At 28.6% G+C, this 23,426-nt stretch overlaps 3 protein-coding genes and 2 long non-coding RNA genes across 5 annotated transcripts; 2 read left to right on the top strand and 3 right to left on the bottom strand.

Annotated features, from left to right (window-relative positions):
* The first annotated feature begins 856 nt into the window (after window positions 1-856).
* On the top strand, window positions 857-1,728 carry LOC126668589 (uncharacterized). The gene is made up of 3 exons (XM_050361777.2): window positions 857-1,074; window positions 1,119-1,194; window positions 1,297-1,728. The coding sequence occupies exons 1-3, from the start codon at window positions 857-859 to the stop codon at window positions 1,726-1,728; spliced, it is 726 nt and encodes a 241-aa protein (XP_050217734.1).
* Window positions 1,729-2,232: 504 nt separating this feature from the next.
* LOC126670453 (uncharacterized) lies at window positions 2,233-2,823 on the bottom strand. Its single transcript, XR_007638729.1, has 2 exons — window positions 2,641-2,823; window positions 2,233-2,494 (listed from the first exon to the last, which is right to left on the bottom strand). It is a non-coding gene; the product is annotated as an uncharacterized LOC126670453 (long non-coding RNA).
* An 895-nt stretch (window positions 2,824-3,718) lies between these two features.
* On the bottom strand, window positions 3,719-6,581 carry LOC126670337 (uncharacterized). The gene is made up of 3 exons (XR_007638713.2): window positions 6,316-6,581; window positions 5,481-5,642; window positions 3,719-4,066 (listed from the first exon to the last, which is right to left on the bottom strand). It is a non-coding gene; the product is annotated as an uncharacterized LOC126670337 (long non-coding RNA).
* A 7,130-nt stretch (window positions 6,582-13,711) lies between these two features.
* LOC126666949 (non-specific lipid-transfer protein 1-like) lies at window positions 13,712-14,508 on the top strand. Its single transcript, XM_050359877.2, has 2 exons — window positions 13,712-14,117; window positions 14,321-14,508. Exons 1-2 carry the CDS (start codon window positions 13,765-13,767, stop codon window positions 14,331-14,333), a joined length of 366 nt encoding a protein of 121 aa, XP_050215834.1. The 5' UTR covers window positions 13,712-13,764; the 3' UTR covers window positions 14,334-14,508.
* Window positions 14,509-20,055: 5,547 nt separating this feature from the next.
* Window positions 20,056-23,209, bottom strand: LOC126666606 (transcription factor RF2b-like). Its single transcript, XM_050359425.2, has 4 exons — window positions 22,523-23,209; window positions 21,497-21,629; window positions 20,956-21,040; window positions 20,056-20,812 (listed from the first exon to the last, which is right to left on the bottom strand). Exons 1-4 carry the CDS (start codon window positions 23,038-23,040, stop codon window positions 20,445-20,447), a joined length of 1,104 nt encoding a protein of 367 aa, XP_050215382.1. The 5' UTR covers window positions 23,041-23,209; the 3' UTR covers window positions 20,056-20,444.
* Window positions 23,210-23,426: the final 217 nt, after the last annotated feature.

Genomic DNA, 23,426 nt, shown 5'->3' on the forward strand with positions numbered 1-23,426 from the left:
AACAATTAAAATCATACAGATGCTCATCTTGAATGCATTCTTTCTGTAAATCGCGAATTGTTTAGATTAACATATATAAATGTATAAACATAAATTATTGATTGAAATTGTAGACTGAAATTGATGATTGAAATTGTTGATTGAAATTATTGATTGTGAATTTCTGGAATCATACACATTAGCACGTAATTTTATGTCAATTTCTGGAATCATTGATTGAAATTGTTGAAATATGCAGATTTTTTGTTACTTTTAATTGTATCAACTGTAAAAAAAACCTAGTTGCTTTTTAATATATACAAATATATTTGATATGTTAATTAGTATAAATTCTACTATGATTATGTTCATATGTAGGTTGCTTATAATTTCCAGCTGCTTCTTTTTGAATATTTTGATTTTCTATTATAGTTATGGAGAACATTTTAGTTTTTGTTCATCACAATGGAAGATGGAATCAAAATTTGGAATACATCAACTTTGAGCCAATTGGAATAGTAGTCAAGACAACATGTGACTACAACATCATTCAAGAGATTCTGTACAAGCAACTCCAAATCAACAACATGTCAACTATCCTGGAAATTAAATATCAAGTCAGAAGCAATTATCCACCTTTAAAAATAACAGACAATGCAACTTTATCATTCTACTTAGAGCTCAAAAAGAATGAATCAGATTGCATGAAGTATCCGTTGTGTATTTCGACAACATCTCAAAAGGAAGTGAGTTTTTTAGATTCAACATTCACCTTGTCGAATGCCGACATTCCACATTCAGAATCAGCATCAAAGTCAACATTTGAGATTGGATCAACAAGTGAGAGGCAGAAGGGTAACATACCTGATTTAATACAATGTGCAAGAATGATATCGACTATTTCATGAAGAAGATAGACAAAATAGATAAGAAATTGAGGCCTTATCTAAACGATGTTGGTTACAGCAAATGGACAAGAGCTCATTGCGGTAATAACAGGCACGCAACCATGACGACCAATATTGTTGAATCTCTCAATTCAAAAATACAAGCTGCCAAGGATCTTCCAATAACAACATTGCTAGAGTACCTACGGTCATTGGTACAAGAATGGAGCTATTCAAATAGATTTTGGCAAGGTCAACATTCACATCACTATCAAAAAGAGGAGAAGATATACTGAATGCTAACTACATCCAGTCTCTAAGATTAGTGGTAAGTTTTCCTTCAATATTATTTTGGTGAGATAGATAAATTTTAGTGCAGTTTATTTAAGGTTGACTTCTGGTTGATGTTAATTACAATTATAAAATGCAGGTTTCAAATTCAACAGATTACTTAAAATCAGTGCTTGATCAAACAACAACTTTCATTGTCGACCTCAAAGATAGAACGTGCACGTGTAGAAGATTCCAGTTGGATGGAATACCATGCCCTCATGCAATGGCAATACTAAGGGAAATAAACCAAGAACCTTATAAGTTTTGTTCGAGTTATTATAAGAAAGAAACATTGTTGAAGACTTATGAGGAAACAGTATATCCAATAGAAGATCAAAAAATGTGGACTATACCAGAAGAAGTGGCAGAAATGATTGTAGCAATACTAATTGGAAGAACAAAATCTGGAAGGCCTAAGAAGAGTAGGTATAAATCTAAAAGTGAGATTTCAAATCATAACAAATGCAGCAGATGTAAACTGTATGGTCACAATAGGAAGACATGCAGAAGTATGCCAAAGGCAAATTAGAGTTTATCATCAGTTGATTGTCAGTTTACTTTGGGTTTACATGGATTTTATTTCAATTTTTTTACAGGTTATAAAGACATTAAATATTTTTTTTAATTTTTTATAGTACATGAAAAATGTACAAAGAAACATGAAAAGAAAATTTATAAAAAAATTGCTTATGTTAGTATTTGAAATTTCTTTAATGTTAAATTCGGGTTTACATACACAAATATTAATTTTTTTTAGTTTACAAACATTACATACAGAATATTAATATTATGATTCAATTGTGTATAAAAATATAAAAATATAAAACAAAATGATCCTTCATTAGTTTTTTATTTTAGTCACAGTTGACTTGCTGTTGACATATAGTTGATTTGAAAATCTGTAAACAAATCAAAATAAATAGTTTTCACATATGAAGACATATAAATGAAAAAAAAACAATTAATAAAGTATAAAAAAACATTCTTACAAGCATTCATAAAAAAATGAACTATAAAACATAATAAAACAGTATTAATATCCAAAGTACTTTTCTAAAATAGAAAATCACAACAATAAAAGTCTAATACATAAAAGAAATTATTGTTTAATGTGCCTCTTGTACTTGACTGGACATTCATCTTCACTAACCATGTTAGAATGTTCCTTCCAATTACCATACGCATACAAGGAGGAAGCATAGCGAGCACGATGTTCTTTAGCAACAAAATCAGATCCCATTTCTTTTCCATCAATGAAAAATTCAGCAACACAAACCATATGGATTCCACAGTCACTAAAACAAAAACACAAGTAGATAAAAATGATCAAAACACATAATAAAATATCAGGTTAACATGTAGTTGACATGCAGTTTATTTACAGTTGACTCAATATAAAATATATGAAAAAAAATCAAAGTGATAAAAAGAAAAGACTTACTTATCAAATTGAGTAGGCAGATTTTCAACAACTTTAACTTCAAATGGACCAGATCTTTTTTTCCCTTATACGGACCAGTAGTAACATTGATGTCTTTGTGCAACTCATACAAAAGAATCAAATAAAAAAACAGAAACAATTTATTCAGAATACAAAAAGAACAATAAATCAACTACAAATCAACATAACATAAACCAAATAACATGAAAATTTTATGAAATCTGTAAAACAGAGTCAACCACAAATCAACATAAGAAAAGCAAAATCATATGAGAATTTATATGATAGCTATAAAACAGAGGTTAATTTCATTACCAAATAACAATGCAAATATAAGTTTTATAAACCCTAAAAAACAGATTAAATGTTCAAATGTCATTGCAAACAGACAACATAAAAATGAACATGAAACATTTAGAATTACTATAGGTATGTTTCTCTAATAAAAATCAAAAAAAGTAAACCCTAACTAAGTAATAAAATGACAGAACTCAGACAAAATTATCAAAATAGAGTCAAAACAATCAAAAATAAAACAAATAATGGTAATGTCATTAAACCTTTGAATTTTGCTGTGGTTTTTCAACCGAATCTCGTTTTTTCCTCTTCGAATCATGGCTTAGTTCAGCTGCCTTCCTTTTCCTAGATGTTCCACCCACTGCTCTCGTTTTAGATGACGCATTTTCTTTCGTTTCAGATCTAGGTAAACCTGTTTTTACAGTGACATGGGTAGGAACCGTCTTCTTCCTCATTTTAGGAGGTTTTCGTCTTGCAGGAGCGTCTGAAGATCGAGTTTGGACCATTAATGGAGAAGAACGACTCGAATGAAGACTAAAAAGTAAAATGAAGAAAAGAATCAGATATATAAAGACGATTAATGGCAGTTATTAAGCTTTAAGAAATTCAAAAATGGGGAAAGCTTGAAGAAACGTGTGTGAGTGGGGAAGAAATAGTGACGTGGAGAATCATAAGCTAAAAGAATAGACAGGTTAGTGTGTTAGTGGGTAGTTAGGGGCATAATGGTGATGAAAATAAATGATGTATAATTGAAAAGTATTAAGGACAAAAGGGAGAATTCTGCACTTTTAAATTTAATGGGTCACGAATGTATACAATTAACATGTTTGAGATATAGGATGTAATTTCCTCTTTTCCTATCCTTATGGCCCAACCAAAATCTCTATAAGACAAAATACTAAACAAAAATTATTGAAAGTTAAGCCATGACATCCAATTTAAGAAAATTACAAGATGCAATCCCGAATAAAAGAAGCAACAAAGTAATATTTAAGAAATCAATTATCCATCCACCGCCACCCGTTACACCGCCACCGCCGAAGATTGCCTCCACCGTTACTCCTCATTTAAGCTTTTTTCTCTTGCAGACGTTGTCGATCTATTATCCATCCGGTGCCGCCGCTTTCTGCTGTAAAGACTGAACAAATCAAAACTAGAAATAAAGATTATGTGTTTGACGAGAAAGAAACAGTGGAAATAGGAGGAGAAATCGAAGAGTAAAAAAATAAAACTATAGAGTATTCGATTTAAATTAGAAAAGTAAAAAGATAATTAAAATTAGTCTAAGAGTAAAAATAGAAAACATAAAAAAATGAAGAGTATTTTGTTTATCTTTTTGAACGTGAGGTAGAATTTATAAATATTTATAAAAATAGAGTATTTATCCTAATTTTCTCTATTTTTTATAAAATAGGCCCACCCCTAACTTAAAAAGACACAGAAAAATAGCTATACACAACCAAAAAAAAACCCTTTGATTTTTTTGAGTTTTGGGGTTCAAAATTCAAAAATAAATATTTCTTTGTTTTTTACGAGAGGTTTTTTAAAACCAACACTCCGCATTGAAAAGGGTCGCATCCATCTCAAACACATCCCAAAAAAGCTCTGAAACATTCTATTCTAAATAAGGTTTTTAGAACAGCAGAAAAATTAGCTATTTTCAGCAACTCTCTCTCCTAAAGGCACTAAATCAATCACTCTCATCCAAAAACTTTCACTTTAAAAGTATAGATCTATTATTTTTTCATCTTTTTTTTTATATTATTAAAGTTTCTTCTAATTAAATTATTTATGTTTAGTATTATAATGTATGAGCGAATCTTTTCCTCAAAAAAATTAGAAAGCAGCTTTCTTTGGTGTTCAAAGTATATTCTTATTCTATTTTTTAGGGAAAATACTAGTTGATCCATGGTGTATATGGATCTAAAGATAATAAATAATATTCATTTTACAAAAACTGTATTTGTGTTAAATATGACATCTAAGATATTCTAAAAATAATTACTATCATATTTTCTCCTAAAATAAGTCTTTAAAAGCTATAATTAAAGCATCAAAATATGTTCAAAGATAATGTAATATTACAATAAAAGTTTTTTTTATTATTTTTAATACAATGTTGTCTATAACGTTTCAAAAAAATTCATAAAAACAAATTTTTGCAGCCATATTACTGCTCCTGTGTTTCTGTTTTATGCTAAAAAAATATCAAAATTATAAAATCTCTTTATAAAAAGGCCTTAAAGGATACTTGGTGTTCAAGAATGTGTAAAGTTTGTTATTTTTAGAGTGAAAAACAACAAACTGAAAATAGCATGTTTGTGAAAATGCATAAAGGCATAACAACACTTTAACTACTACCAAATTGAACATGTTTTCATCATCTTCGAAATTCCAAGCATGTCATAAAAAGTTTAAATTTCAGAATTGTCAAATTAGATTTCAAATACAAATTTTAATCATAAAACACCTAAGTTTTGGAATCATCACCTAAGTTCTAAAAATAAGAAGTTTCAACAAATATAAGGGTTAGAGTATTTTACTTCAGACTGTCCATCTCTTTTAATCCAATCATTTTTTGTTTATTTTCCGCTTCTCATACATCTATACAAGTCCAGGGCCTTTAGTAAATCCTTTTCAGTTGTTGCTAAAGATAAACACGATCTAGGATCTCTTATGCTCTATGTCCTCTTCAAAATTGCAGGCTACAAAGCATAAAAAATTTCACCAAAACAGTTAATTAAGTCCACAAAAAATAGGTCTTACACAAATAAATATCTCTGAGCCAAATTACAGGTAAGAAGAACTAAGTAAGCAATTGATAAAACATAAAGCTAACAGTCAAACCCATCCATAAATAAGATTATATAATCGAAACAGCGCCACATAAACTGAGATAATGAACCAAAAGAAAACATACTCATGTTCATCATTCCACTCCGCTCGACTGAACTCAAGAACCGATTGAGTTTGCTATTATTATGGTTATTTTCATCCATAAGTCTGTCACTATCTATTCAATCGAATTGACACACATATAACAAAAAATTACAATCAGATATGCTCATGCATATCAAAGAATTCTTAAGCATTTGCTAGATATATGTAATCAGAATTAGGAAATTTACTTTGTGTGACTCAACGAATTTTTGAAAATAATCTAATTTCGATGACGTTTCTTCTCACCATAGGCAAACCCATTGCAATTGATATCAACAATTAGGGGTTCTTCATTATTTTTGGTTCAAAAATGAATTTCATTCTTAGATCTAAGGCTCTTAGGATCAAATTCATTCCATGCTTTGCCTCAATCAAGATAAAAAAAGTAACAAAATCAAAAAACTCATAACAAACAATTACATAAGACAAAGAATATACCTTTCTTCATCGGCTTCAAAACTCTCGTCCCTACCCTTTGGCATGGTTTCAATTCGTACTGCAAAACGATCCTTCTTTGATTTGAAGTGAAATCTAACCATAGAGAGAAAGGCATCATCACTAATCGAACCCAAATCAAAGATTAGCACATAAATAGATCTTCTCTGAGACAAGGATTAAGATGAAAAAATGAAAAAATTCCATAGGAAAAGAAGAAATTGGTGACTATCGTATGTGTGTTATACATAAAAATGGGAGTGAGTGCTTAAGCCATCTCCAATAACACACAAAATTCTCAATTTGGAGTGCAAATCATCTATATACTCTATATTCAATTCAATTATAGTGTACCTTAAAATAGAGTACTATTAGAGATGAAATAGAGTACTCTATTATAGTGTACTTTTATTATAAATTTCATTGTTAAACATTTGTTAGATTTTTTTGTAATATAGTCCAAATAAACATGTCTAATTTAAATGAAAATTTAAATATGTAACATTAAATAAAATTAATTTTTAATTCAACAATTTATAAGTAAAATATTTATTAATGTTTTTTTATTATCTAATAAATATATTTTTTTATTGTTTTTAATAAATATAGTTATTTTATATATTTAAAATATATGAGCATAATTAGAAAATATATTATTAAAATTAAAAAATATATTTTATTATACATAAATTTTTTGTAAGTATATGAATAGGTTATGGATGTAAATATAAAATGTTAGAATAATTTATTGGATAGAAATATGCTAAAAATGTTTTATTATTGTAAACAAAATAGACTCCACTATTAAAAATGAAATACTGCAGTAGTTGAATTTTAGTGTAGAACAAGAAAACGAACAGTATCCTGCCAATTGAGTTTTCCAAAGAGCAAATCATTCAAGAAAATATACAGTGTTTGAGAGGTGTTGTGGTGTAAGCACTGAAATATGTTTCTGATGAGACATGAGAGTTGAAAATATTAATTGCACACAAATAAGGTCCTACATATGAAAACAATAGCAATAATATGTAAAGAAATATAAATGCAATCCTGTTATTTGTGCTGCGAAAAAAAATCAAATCTTATCTTTGTATAGGCAATGTGATATGGGGCCCGCATATTGAACCTCATGAACAATTAACCAAAACGCGAATGTTTTCATCTATAAGAAGTATAAAGTCCTGTACAATGTACAAGACTTTTCACTTCAATTTTAGAATATAGAATATAGATTCACACTATCTTACCTCCAACTATTGGAGATGTTCTAAGGATTAGAATATAGAAAAAGCAGATATATGTGACTTTTTTGTTTTTATTTCATAAGTCCATTAAAGTAATTTTTTTTCTTTTTCTTTTAAATTGGGCTTACCATTCATGAACATAATTGGGACGATGACAAAAGTACCTAAAATTTTAAAAATATTTACAAAAGTACCTATAAACTTTTTTTATTTACAAAAATACGACTGATTTAAAATTAATTACAAAAGTATCAAAAAATGAAAATTAATTACAAAAGTACGATTTGTATAATGTCGGTATAATTATGGTATAATTTTGGAATATTAAAACTATAAATCAGATAATTTAAAAATAATATTTGGTTTATTATTGGTATAATTTCAGTATATTTTTGGTATATTGATTATAAATTTTTATATATATTTTCTAGTTGATAACATGTATTTTTTTTATGTGTATTTTTCACTATAGTTGGTAATGAACTAGAAAATTTGTATACTCTTGGTATACTGATGGTATAATTTTGGTATATTATTAATTTAATTTTCAGTATACGATTTGATGTAATTTTGGTAAATTTTTATTTAATATTAATAAAATTTCAGTATGTATAATGTTGGTATAATTTTGGTACAATGTTGATATAATGTTAGTTTATTAGTATACTAACATTATACCCACAGTATACACCGTATGTTTGATATTATTTTTTATTTTTTTGTACTTTTGTAAATATTATTAATATTTTTGTAAATGAAAAAAGTCAACATATACTTTTGTAATTATTTTCATTTTTTTTTGGTAAATGGTGTAATTTCCTCAACATAATTATCACAAGCCCATAGATTTAAGGTTTATCTTCTAAAAAAAATCCATCTTTTAGCCCTAATTTGTTTGCACCCTCACATTGCAAAACTACCAAATATATTCAAATTACGACATTTCACTTTCAATTGCACCCTCAAATATCAAATTGATCTCTTTTCACTGGAAAAAAAATTCAAATTACTACTTTAAATTTTAACAATAATTTTTTATTTAAACATATTCATTTTATAAAAATATATATCTGCAACCACGCCACTTCGACTTTACAAACATTTTGACGATATTCCTATATTTTAATGATTTTATCGACACTATGTAACCCGCTAAAAAAATTTATATTCAATAATTTTAAAAAATAAAATAATTTTTTTAATTATAAATTAATTTTAATTTTTTTTAATTTAAAAATTTAAAACTCATCCTTTTTCTCGAGATGTAGTCGTCTTCCTCCATGGAAGACGGACATTTCGTGTTTCATGGAGGAAGATGACCTGTTCGTCTTCCTCAGATCTTGAGGAAGACGAATTAAGGAAGACGAATTAAGGAAGACGAACTGATTTTTTATTTTTTTTTAAATAAAAATTATTTTATACTTAAAAGATTATTTAAATATTTAAATTATTTATTAATATATTTAATTAATTTATATTTAATAAAAAATATAAATTTAAAGGTGTAATTGAAATCAAAAGGTGTGTATTTGAATATTTAAGGGTGCAATTGAAAGTGAAAATTCGTAATTTGGATATATTTGGTGGTTTTATAATGTGATGGTGCAAATAAATTGGCACTAAAAGGTGAGTTTTTTTTTTCAAGAGGATAAGTCTATATATAAAATAAAATTGGACTTTTATAGCAATAATACAAGCATAGATGGAGATGAAATTCTGGTAATTCAGAAAATCGAGAAGAAAAAGCTGGGAAAGACACTTGGGAGTTTCGGACAGCTCAATTCTCTGGTGAAGTTATGGATGAATATTGCCTGGACCCAATGGAAAAGAAAAAATTATTGCATACAACTGTTTCATCATATTATTCGTGCAACAAACTAATAATACGGTAACTAAAGTTGTACATAAAAATTCAAATCAACCAAATCAAATCAATTCAACCAAACCAAATTAAATATTATATTTTTTGGAAGTTTGTTGATTTGATTACAGTTTGAGAAGTAGTAAAAAAATAATTATTAGTTTGTTTGCGGTTTCAAAAATTATAAATCAACATAAACCAAAGCAGATCAATATATACACATATATAGATATTTTTATTAAAATTATAAATATTATAATTTAAAAATAAAATTTCTATCGCAATTTTTAAAAATTGTACTTGATAAAATAATATATTTAGATATTATATGATAAAATAACTATTTGTATACATATTTATTATTGATGTATAAATGTTATATTTCTATAATATTAATATATTATGTTAATAAAAAAATAGTTTTTTCGTGTTAGTCATTATTATAATTTATTACATAAGTATAATATTTATTTTTGTGATGGACAAATTTTTTTTTTTTTTTATTTTAGATGATAAAAAAATAATTACTTGATAATAGATTGAACTGATTTTAAAAAAAATTATCAAATCAAACCAAACTAATTTTGCTTGTTTATAATCTGTCTGGTTTGATTTTAGTTTGGAAATTTGCAAACTACTATAATTGATTTGATTTAGAATATCAATAATCAAACAGTCAAAACAAACCATATACACCCCTAGCGTTAGTCATGTGGAAAAATTGATAATAAAAAAATTATATAATAATTAAAAGATTTTTTATCGTAAATGTTTATTAGCTTGTTGTAAATATAACATGGCACAACCAATGCATGGAATAAATACTCATGGAAAAGGGCTCTCTCGTTAATGAATGTTTCATATTAAAGTAGGTTAGTATTCCCTCTGTTTTGAAATAGTTGTCGCTTTAGCCATTTTCACACAAATTAAGAAAGCAATAAATATGTCTAAATTTATATGTATTTTTACTAAATCAGCCCTTCTTAAAACTTGTTAACATTAATTACTATAACTTTTTATTTGGATTTTGGATTTTTTTAATGAATGAATGAGGGATATATGTGAAAAAATAACAATAAATGCTTTTTTGATATTTTAAAGTGACAAGCATTATAAAATAAAAAAATTTCTTTAAAACGGCAACTATTTCAAAACAGAGAAAGTAAAGCCTAATCATTCTAAACCCACTCATTTGATAATTTTTTTTTTCATTTATACTCTAATTTATAAAAAAGTTCAATTGTACTCTATTTTGAATTCTCATGTTTCACCTCTACCCGAAATAATAAATTGATCTCTTTTCATCTTACAAAAAGTCTAAAATAGACCTTCAATTTTAGGAAAAAGCTATAAAATTGGTTTTTTTTTTAGTAATTAGGCCTAATTTATAAAATGGTTTGTGAATAGTATTGCACATTCTTGGGTACAAGTATTTCGTTTTATATTATATCAGCATGAATGACTTAATATTTTGATGTGTTTAATATAATTGCGATTGATGTTGTTAATAATAGTTTTTAATTTGAAATAAAAAATATGAATCAAGAAATTTCCATAAATTAAGAACCATGTTTTAAATAAATTAAAATAAATAATTTAAAATAAGTAAACTTGTTTGTGAGAATGTTCAATTAATTTTCTTAATGATAGAAATATATAAATAGATTGTATTTAACATTATTATAATAATTAAATTTTTAATTTTTTACAATAATTAATCCATTTTTCTCTTTTGGAAAATTAAAAAGATTTGAAAAGTGAGATAGAGATAAGCATGTTGATGAATGGTATACAAGATTACCCAAATTTGTTATCAGGTTGACTCGTGACTATAATTTTCTGGCATATAATTGAGCATCAGGAATATCTCTATAACGAGACAATTTCCAATATTTAGCAGCTAGCAAATGAACAGTCTTATACCTTGTCAAATTGCCAACAATTATCAAAACAAAACACAAAATATAACTTCACTCTTCTACAAATCACAGTCATTGAATTTTCAGCGCCAAAAAGTCTCGCCCGCCAAGGTTTAATCGAGTCGAATCGAAACACTGACTTTAAAATTTTAGGGCCTGTTTGGATCAATTTTAGTATAAAATTGATCATTTCAATTCATTTTATTTCTAAATGAATCTTATATGAAAATTATTTGAAAATTGAATTTTTATATTTGATTTTCCGGATTTTAAATATAAAAATAATGTTAAATTAAGTGAAATAAATTAAATATTATTTTTCGAATATAAATTTAAATTGTGAAAATTCATTTGAACCAAACACATATCTTGTAGGAAAAATTAAATTCCATAAAAATTGTGAAATTAATTTGAATCAAACAGATCCATAAAGTTCGAAACACAATTTGAATTTGATCGAATTTTATTTAGGATCGCTTGAATTTGATAGAATAAATGAGAGTCAATCTTGACTCGGCTATATATAAATATATTTAAAAATTGAATTTAAATATACAACTAAAGGTGTTATTGTAAGTATGTACATATAATTGTAAAGGATAATATAATATATTAACTAAAGTTCAATTAAGTACGCGAGCTTATAATTATCAAGCCGAGTATTCTGACGCTCGAGTTCGACTCGATAATAGTCTAGTCCATTTTGAGTATTTTTTAACCAATCGTGGTTACACTCGCCTATGTAGACCAACTATAAAAATTGTGAAACCGTCTATTATCAAGAAATGACTTAATACATAATTTGATCTGTGAACTTGTACCTTTTTACCCATCTAACTTCTAAACTTAACATGTGATCTGTCGAACCTCTGAACTTGTTAAATAATCTCTTTTGACCTTTGAATTTGATAATTTGTAAACGTTTAACCCTTCCTCGTCTATCTGGTTTTAGCGCATGTGTTCAAATAAAGATTGGCGCGTAAGGTCAGAAAACAAAAGTTTAGGCGGATAAAATAATGGATTAATACTTTGTTTGACCCTTGAATTTATACTAATTTATCTACTTGACCCCTAATCTTTTTGTTTAACCCATCAGACTTCTGAACTTGTTAAATTATCCTTCTTAACATCTAAACTTGAATGTTTAAATTTATTTAAATTTATATTTCATTTTAAATATATATTTAATTTAAATAATAATTATTAATAAAATAATTTGATATAAAATGATTATTTCTTTTTCATACTTCATATACTATTTTTTTAATATATGTCGTTTATGTGACATTTATTTTGTATACATTATCAATTCTAATAAAAATCTGATGAAAAATAGTTAAACCTTATTTAATAATTATTTTCATTTAATCTAATATTTGTTTTATTTTTTATTAATTTTAATTATTATTTTCTTATATAATATTTATTTGTAGTTTATTAAATATTTATTTTTGATTATCATACTTTATTTATGTTTATTATCTAATCATTAAAAAATTAGTTTTCTATTATATGAAAACTATATTTACTAATAATATAATAGTTTTGCTAGCTATTTGAGCTGCCTCTAACCTAATCATTCAGATATCATCTCGTCCGTTGTAGTTGCAGAATAAATTAAAATAAATATTAAATTAAATGAAAACAATTATTAATTAAAGTATAATTATTTTTTATTGAAATTTTATTGGAACTGATAATATATACAAGATAATTGGTATCATTTAAAAAAATAGTATATAAAGTATGGAAAAATAATATTTTTTTCTATTATTAATTATTAATTAATTAAATAAATATTAAAATGAAATGTAAATTGAAATAAATTTTAAAGTCTCAAGTTCACGGGTTAATAATGGCAATTTAACAAGTTTAGAATTGTGATTGGTTAAATAAAATGTGTAGGAATCAAATAGGCAAATTAATAAAAATTCAGAGGTCAAATGATGTATTAAGCGTTATATATTTGGTAATGTCGCAAACGACCTGGTAGTCCGGTCAAAAATCTGTCACCACATCATTGTGTTTGAGACTCAATCTCCGTTTCAAGGGTTAAGAAGGATCTAACAAGTTCAGAGGTTCGATAGGTCACATGTTAAGTTTAGAGGTTAGATGGGTAAAAGGGTGCAAGTTCAGAGGTTCGATAGGTCACACGTTAAGTTTAGAGGTTAGATGGATAAAAAGAGTACAAATTCAGGGGTCAAACTATATATTAAGCCATAAAAAAAATACTTCTATGAATTTTGTTCTCCATGTAGGATTATTAAACTTCCACTAATTGCACCACACGTGGCATCGTTGAATGTTAACATTTCTCTCTAATACCGGTCTAACCGTATAGTAGTTGTTTCTATATAAAGGGCATAAGTGGTTAGTATTGAGAATTACAAAATAACAGAAGAAATAGAAATTTAGATATCCAATATTAATGGCTTCTAATAAGGTAGAGTCAGTGTTGGTGTTGCTAGCAGTAATATCATCTATGCTAGTGATTACTCCAAATGTATATGCAGAAATATCATGTGCAGAAATCACAGTTCTGCTGGTTCCATGCATTCCTTACGGAATTTTAGGCGGCGATGTGCCGGAGTCGTGCTGCTCGGGCATTAAAGATTCGTTCGCACTCGTTAAGACCAACGAAGACTTGATGCTGAAATGCCAGTGTGTTGAGGATGTTGCTGCTCTAATCCCTGGACTTAATTACACAAAGGTTAATGAACTTCCAGCTAAATGTGATACTACTTCTCCATATATTGTCAGCCCTGATACTGACTGCTCCAAGTATGCCTTTCTTACCTGACCTTTCTTTTTAATTCGCATAATTATTCAACGGTTGTGCCCCGTCATTTGTGCAACAATGAAAAGTTTGATGTTACGATATTTAATGATAAAAAAATGAATAACGTGGCACGACTATTGCATGCAATAGCAATTTTTTAATTCTGTCCTAACTTTTTATTTTTGGGTGTATTTTGATGTTGTAGGGTGCATCTTTGAGACATGAAATGAACTGTGTGAGTTGGAAAGGGTAGTTTAGAAGAAGAATAAAGCTTCAGGGAGGCCTTATCTATTACATTTGATTAAAAATAAACTAGAGTTCTTCTCTATATTTTAATTACTTAATTATTGTGTATCAGTCGATATATAAATTTTCAATATATTTAGTTATGTATGTGAGCCATGCTTTGATTAAATTGTCTGATTGATCAATTTCCATATATATTAAACTAATTTTGTTATAATGGAAATCAAAGTGGATATTTTTGTTTTGTCTAGTTCTATCAGTTGCAACAAAAGATAATTGGCTTAATCACCAAAAAAACCTCCACCTTTTAGCCCCTTTTCAGTTGCACCCTGACGTTGTAATTTTGTCAGTTGCACCCTAATTCGCATATTTGGATTTCAATTTCACCCTCAAAATCAAATTGGACTCTTTTTCACTCGGAAAAAATCCATAAAAACCTTTATAAAGTACTCGTTTGAACTCTTTTCCACACAAAAAGTTAAAAATTGATGACTTATTTTAACTTTTTCCAAATGGAGAAGAGATCAATTTAGTATTTGAGGGTGGAATTGAAAACCAAAGGTGCAAATTAGGGTGCAATTGACAAAATTACAACGTCAAGGTAGGATTTTTTTGGTGATTAAGCCAAGATAATTATATGTAAAGGAATTTATGTTTTAAGGTTGATTTATTAAGTGGCTCAATATTTAATGTGAGGACTTAAAAGAGATTTAGTAATAATCTTCAGAGTTTATATGTGCCTTTTGCATTTGTGATTCTTCTTGTTCTTTTTTGCATTTCGTATTATGGCTTGTAGTTTGATTCCTGCTACCTTTGAATTTTGAAAATCGTCAACATAAATGATGGGGTTGCGGATGCAGAGTTGGAGCGCAAAGTGGTATAGTGGCATTTTCGTAATTAAATTTAGTTCTTGATAATCATAAATAAATTTAGTTCTTCATCGAGATTAAATCTCGTAAGCTTTGAAGTAAAACAAATACGGAATGTGAAGAAATAGATGATCGATCGCGACACATAAGATTTTATACATTTGAGATATCAAAAAGAACTGGAGTATAGATAAATTGTATTAGTATATTACTCGGAACAATATCAGAATAATTCCTAAATTTTATAATATAAATTTTATATGAGATAAAGGGATAAATATAAGGGCGATATTAATAAATGTAAATAGAGAGTTAAAAGTTGCAGGAAAACCTCTGAAATATACAATTACGAAATTACGACATTTCGGGCTAATAATCACCCATGGCCCCTCAACTTTAGGGGTACGGGCACTAAACCCCCTTAAAAACGGGCGCTAAACCCCCTAATTTTTGTGACGGCGCTCACCATGGCCCTTATGGACGAAGATACCTCTGACGCCGTCTCTTGTTTGGCGGCTGTCTTTAAAACAAAAAAAAAAAATTGACAGCATCATGTGTCAGTTGACACGTCATCAAAAAACAAAAAAAAATACCTAAAACACCTCTAAATATAATATCTAATTAAAATAAAAAACTCAACCCAAAATTCAACCACCCGTTCAAACCAAAACCACCTCCACCCAACCACCTCCGCCACCTCACCGCCGGAAAATTTTCCGGTCATCTTCTCCGAATGAAAGATGACCGGAAAAATTTTCCGGTCATCCGGAAACAGATCTGGCAAGAATCTGTTCCAAGAACAGATCCCCGGATCTGCTCTTAGAATAGATCCGGCAAGGATCTGTGACCGGAAAAATTTCCGGCGGTGGAGGGGTGGTGGCGGTGGTTGGGTGGGGGTGTTGGTTGGGTTGGTTGTTGTGGTTAATCAAATGGTTTAGATTAGATTGGGCTGATTTGTTATTTTTTGTCTTTTTCAAAATTAAAGTAGGGGTATTTTGGGTGTTTGAAATTTTTAAGGTATATTTTTGACGTGTCAGATAATATAACAGTGTCAGATTTTTTTTAAAGAATGACAATTGACTGAAAAAACGGCGGCAGGGGTATTTTCGTCATATTTGGAGCTTAGGGGGTTTTGTGAGCGCCGCAATAAATATCAGAGGGTTTAGCGCCCGTATTCCTTGAAGTCAGGGGCCATAGGTGATTATTAGCCGACATTTCGTCATAAAATATTAAAATTTATTATCCAAACAATTTACCTATTAGACATTTTTAACACATTTTAAATTAATTGAAAACAAATCTCTTAAAATCTTAAATACTCACATGTGTCAAATTAAAATTGTAAGTTTTTCGTTGAAAAGAAATGTACATTACCTACAAATAGCGTATATGACAATTTTTAAATTAAAAAGTAAAAAAATTTTGAGTATAAATTAAAGTTTTAAATAACTCTCTCTCTCTCTCTCACACACACACACATATTACTTGTTAAGTTATTTTTACATTTAAATTTTTATTTATATATAAAATATGAATATATATTAAAAGTTATATTTGTTATAATTACTATTAGATTTCAAAAATATGTTATTTAAATATTGTTAGAACATGAAAATACGAAGATGACAATCATAAAAAATGATTATTTTTTATTTTTTATTTTAATATTGTAATTAAAAAATTAAAAAATATATATTTTAAACTTTTTAATACAAATATATGGATCCTATACAAGATTTCTGAATCCGCCACTGAAAATATAAACAGCTCCATCAAACAAAAATATCATATTGTATTTAAAATTATAATAATAATAATAATTAATTTTTAATGATTTCCAATAATTACTCTATATTTCTCTTTTGCAAAACTCAAAAATAATTTTAAGTGAGAGAGATAGGCATGTTGATGAATGGTTTACAAGATAATGAAATCTCTTGCATGTGATTGAGCATCATAAATATCTCTATAACGAGACAATTTCCAATGTAGCAAATGATTAGTCTTATACCTTACCAAATTGCCAACAATCATCCAAGCAAAATAGAAAATATAACTCCACTTTTCTTCTTCAAATCATAGTCATTGTATTTTCAAAATTCTCGCCCGCCAAGGGGTGAAATCGAGTCTAATCAAAGTACTGACAAATTCAAGCTCCATTCAATTTTGAAATTTTAAAATTTGAAACACGATTTGAACTCAATCTAATTTTAGTTTTAGGAGTTCCAACGCGGTAGAATAAATTAAGAGTCAAACTCGACTCGACTCAATTATATGTATAAATATTTAAAAATTAATCAAAATTCAATTAGACTCGTGAGCTTATAACTATCAAGCCTAATATTTTGATGCTCAAGCTCGATATGATATGATTGAACCAATCCTGAGTAGCCCGCTCGACTCAGTTGCACTAGCCTATGAAGACCAACAGTAAAAATTGCCAAACCGTCTACTACCGAGAATTACTTCCATAAACCTAATTTGCAACATAGAAATACAAACTTCCACTCTAAATCTCTTTGATCTCTCAACTCATTCTAATTTTTTTTTTCGCTTAAAAAGAATTTTAATCTTTCATATAGGGGTTGCTATTAATTACATTAATGATTTGGTACTCGCTTTTATACAATTTGGTATCTCACTTTCAATTTTATTAGCAATTTGATACCCCACTTTCAGTGGCGGATACAGGAATCAAATATGGTGGGGTCTATTTATATACTAAAAAATTATAATATAAAATTATATAAATTTTAGCAATACAATTAAACATTTTTTAAAAAATTATTTTCGATCAATTTTCAATTTCTAAATATTTTAAATAATTATTTATACTATTAAAAATATCAAATTTTTTTCAAAACGAACCATTAAATAATATCTCATCTACTCATTTTTTTTTTTCAATCTTGTTGCATGAATTATTTTGTTCAAGTGTAGAGTCATATGACTAAAAAATATGTATCTTAATATATTATTTAATTTATTTGAAAGTTTAATTTACATTATTTTATTTTTAAAATTTTAATTTATAAAATATACTACCGGTGTACAATACATATTCATTTCTAATGTAAAAATTATAATTATAATTTAAAACATGCGGCACTTTAAAATTTTAAGAGAATTTTCTTTGTTTAAACTAAAAAAAGAGATATATTTAGAAGAATAATTTGATAAATAGAGTTAAGATGGTAGTTTTTTTATAAATTAAATATGATAAAATAATTTATAAAATCTTGTATAACTAATGTTTATGAACAATTATGAGTCTATGAATATTTTGCTGGTAAACTGAATTTGTATATCCAAAAACAAATTTTATATTCTTCAAAAAAGGTGGGGTCCATGGACCCCACCCTATCACACCTAGATCCGCCTCTGCTCACTTTTAAACGATTTGATACCTCATTTTCAATTCTATTGACGATTCGGTACAAAAATCAAACTGAAGGCTGTAATTGTTTGCATAATTGAAAATGAGGTACCAAATTATTTTCAAACAGTATAAAATATGATATATGTGAGGGGCGTCACATTAATTTTCTCTATTAATTAATACACATACAAATGTAAATTTATACATTCAATTTATTAGTGTTATATAAAAAATTTATTTAAAAATCGAATCAGATAATACAGAACAAAAATCAATAGTAAATTATAGTTAACCGAACTAAAATTTTATACAACTTTACCTGGTGTGATTTGGTTTATATTCATTCCATAAATTATTATTTGATTAAAATTTTTACTAAATTAAATAATCGAACTGAATCATACTCATCATTGGTCACAAAGTTTAACAAATCAGTCAATTATAATTATAATTATGATTCTTATATTGTTCTTAAAATATCTTTTGAAGTTTTTAAGTCAATCATCATAGATAAATGACTGAAAAACCTAAAACTACTATATTTAATGCATATGATGAGACTATAAGAATATTTTAATAATTTTATATATAACTAGCACTAAATATAATTATTTCATCTTTAAAATAGCGCTTAAGTTATATTTAAAAAAAACCCTTCTTCTCAAAAAATTTAAAACCCAATAATAATCTTTTATTTAATACAAATAAATATTATTATGTTATAAATATAATTTTTTTATTTTAATCATAACATTGAGGACTATTTATAATATATGTTAAAATATGAAGTATAGAAAAAGAGGTCAATTTGATGCTTGGGGGTGCAATTGAAACTAAAAGATGTGAATTTTGATGTTTGAGGGTGCAATTGAAAACGAAAGGTGTGAATTTTGATGAAATCGGCAATTTTACAACATCCGGGTGCAAACGAAAATGGGCTTAAAGGTGGACGTTTTTCAGACTATTAGCCGATTATCTTCCATAGCGAATAAAAATAGGATGTGCAACTATTTACTACTAAGCAAAATTTATTTGAAAAAGTCACTTCGAGTGGTACCTTATTACTATTTTGATTTTCTTAATAAAATGTAGCGTTTTTTGAAATATAAATATATAAAATAAATAATAAAAAAGAAAACAGTTAAGCCATAAAACTAATGAAGAAATCATACAATTTACAAAAAAAAAAAAAATTAGAGTAAAAAAATAATATTACGCTGGTAGATCTTCTATAAATATCACTAACTAGAGAAAGTTGTTTGTTTGGAAAACATCAAAAGGGTGTTTTTCAAACCTGATAGGAGTTCTATTTTTTTTAATTCCATCTTTATAATTTAGAAACAGTAATTTTCTTAAGATCAGTTTCTGAAAAATATGAGTATACTATTTTGCAACAACTAAACAGCCTCTGCGGACTCTGAATTATGGTAATCCAAAGCTTTCAGATTCTATTAAAAACAGAGACTAAGAATTCCACTTTTGAAATGAATCCAGGAAATGACAGACACCAAGTTTTACAGAATATCAAATGAAATGAGATACAAATGAATTTGACAACATTGACATAGAATTCATGACACCCACATTTCCTATCACAATCAGTAAAACAAATTCCATGTCAAACAATGAAAGAACCCGTATAAAACCCGGCGGCTTACTTTTTTTTATCTAGTGGGAAGGACCCTAACAATGAACAATTTAAGAAGTGATTCCCACAACATGAATTGAATGAATGATAAACTATAAATAAAATACCTTTTCTAAATGACTGGATATGTCAGTCTATAAACACACATCAAGCGGGAAAGTCAGCTATAGTCAGCAGCCAGTTTCTGTCAAAATGTGGAGCTACTTTCACTTGCAGAAAGCGAGGGGCCTTCCGATTTTACAATATTTGGTCCTTTACTACTGATATCAAGCCCTTGTAGTCGACCAAGAGAATCGTTTTGCATAATGTCCGAGAAAGTTTGGGAATTTGTTCGTTGTAAGTGATGTGGCGGCATATTAGGTTGTGATTGCGCGTATGGTGGTAACTGCATGTTTGGATGATTAACAGGTCCGGGTTGTTGCGGATGTGGGAAAAAGTTTGAAAGGGTGTATGGCATTTGGTGCATTCCCAAATTGAATGACTCGGAAGGGCTCATCATTTCCCCGGTGGCAATCTTGAGCCTTTCCACTTCCTTTTTCAGTGCCTCATTCAGGGCTGCGGAACATCAAAAATAAAAATATATTGACATACAAGAGAACACTCAAAGTTTACAAGAGAAGATTAAGTTGACATAAAAGGTATGGAAGTTTTAAAGAATGATCGAAGCAGAATGCGTATGTAATGGCATGAAGACTTACCATCTCGCAATTGAGCCTGTTGCTCCATTGCTTGAAGCCGAAGCTTAAGATCTGTGTTTTCTGAACTCAGCCCTGTTGTGTCCCTCTGTAAACAACATGAGATGAATCACGGTCAGAACAATCACTATATACTAGAAACCCTAGAGAAGTTGACATCGATAAGTATGATGGCCTTTACTAAATAGCGAAGAACATTTCTTTACAATGTTTTTTTTTTTGAATAAATGAAGTCCTAAATGAGAAAATTTCTTTACGATCAGAATGAACTACTAAATTTAGATAAGAGACCTCTTTTGCTATTTATTGAATCAATCAGAGCTATAATCGTGGAAAAAAAAAATCCCATGACAAGCAGCAATTTACTTTGATTAAAATCTATCTAATGCACTTATGTCATCAAATGAAATTTGAAGTTCACTAACATTTAACAAGTGAGATGTCTAGACTAAAGTCATTAGCTCAAGTTTATGAAAGACTTATTATAAATATATTAGTTATGGTACAAATGCATATTAAAAGTTGATCATTTATCAAAATAAACCTGGAATAGAGTGAGTTGGGCAGAAAGTGTGGTGGCTTCCGTTTGAAGGGTCTGAACTTTGCGTTCGAGTTCTATTATATATCGGGCCTTTCTCTCTTTAGAGCGTGCAGCAGACTGTCGATTAGCAAGTATCCTGCACCCAGCAGTTTCCATTCAGAATACAATTACTCAATGATTTCCTTGCTTCAGTTTCAAACATAATTGCAAATTCCAAAACCAGAAGAGAATAGAATGCTGAACTTTATCATGAAGTTATAACTCGGACACCATATTGATTAAAATTTTAAAAATGCATTCTCGAAATTATTGAACGATATTGATCTCGGGATCAAAAGATACTACGTAAAAAAACTTGAAAAGAAGGTAGATGTATATCTAAAGCCAGCATCAGCATAAATTTGCCGCGAATGGAATGTAATAGTAGTTTTTAATGGCGATGAAACAAAAAGAAACTACTCTATTGCTCATCAATATTTGTAATCAGCTACTACAGATGAGTCCCTACACAACTTTGCAACGGCATACTTAATCCAAATGGAGAAAAAGAAATCAAAATAGTAAAGTTAGATTCGATTAACTATCAACAACCAACTTCAAATCTTCATAGAAAAGAACAATGCACACATCATAATCCTCTTTTGCTTCAGACCAAAAAGAATCAAATGCAATCGAAAAGATTCCACCCGAGAATATTCAATCTTAAACCCACAATATCTATAAACACATCAAACTCAAGAATGTTGCAATGATATCAAACCATTTTGCTAATAACTCTAACCTATCTTGCACGCAAACTTATCGAGCCCTACATTTCCGCATTTTATTCTACATCCAAAACCACTTCCGAAAGTCCAAAACTTTACATTTATAGATTATTCTTTTAACAAACATGGTTCGGACTGTTTCTGTTTCGGTTTCCGTTTCCGTTTCCGAGCAACATATCTCATAACTAATTTCTAACATAACAATGTATATGGCTAGACAATTACAATCAAAATCGAAGATTTCAAGTTAAAAAAGACAAACCTTTTGGCTCGTTTAGGATCAAGAGCCCAAAGCTCAGCCAACTTATCAGGAGGCATAGCTTTCTTAGCTTCCATCACATCACCAAAAACACTCCCATCAACCGAATTGCTATGCCTATGTTTGCCTCTCGTCGCCCCAAATTCCAATCTCTCACCCTCACTATTATTATTATTATTCTTCTCATTATTACTACTCTCATTTCCTCCACCCGTCAACTTCTCCACATCAATGTACGTCGAAAAAAGATCATCCTCCGATCCGATCTCTTCAAGACTCCCAACAGACGACCCACCTCCTCCTCCTCCGCCACCACCACCGCCTCCTCCGCCGTTGGCCGGATTAGAAGTGGACAGATCCAGCATCATCATTGTCATATCCTCCGGTAATCGGAAGCTCATTTCAGAATGCGCCCTTCTATGGTGCGGCCCCGCCGGTCGTACACTGGTGAACATTGACGCCGATGATGATACCGCCGGCACCGCCGCATTTGATTTAGAATGTGGATCTTGGGTTTCCATTTTGGAATCTAATTTTTTGTTACTGTTTAATTGTAATTTATATTTGTGTACTGTTCTTATTTTTTGTATAATTTCTTGTTATTGTTATAAGTATTATTGTCATTTCTGTTTGTTTCGCGCTTTTTAGTGGTGTTTTTAATATCATAGTATTGTTGTCTGGGCGGAGTTATTAAACATTGGTTTTTAGTTTTTTAATTAATGATTATTAGCAAGCCAGTTTTTACAGTTTATACCGCTACACGGTTACTCCGCGGTTTTTTACCCTCTAGAATTTTATTTTATTTTCTTGCCAAATTTATATGACAGCTTTATTTTGTATAAGTTCTGTATTTTCTAAAAAGTAGTAAATTAAATATCGAATAAAGGGTCAATTTGACTTTTAAATA

Source organism: Mercurialis annua, linkage group LG2, assembly GCF_937616625.2.
Source record: "Mercurialis annua linkage group LG2, ddMerAnnu1.2, whole genome shotgun sequence".
Lineage (NCBI taxonomy): Eukaryota > Viridiplantae > Streptophyta > Magnoliopsida > Malpighiales > Euphorbiaceae > Mercurialis > Mercurialis annua.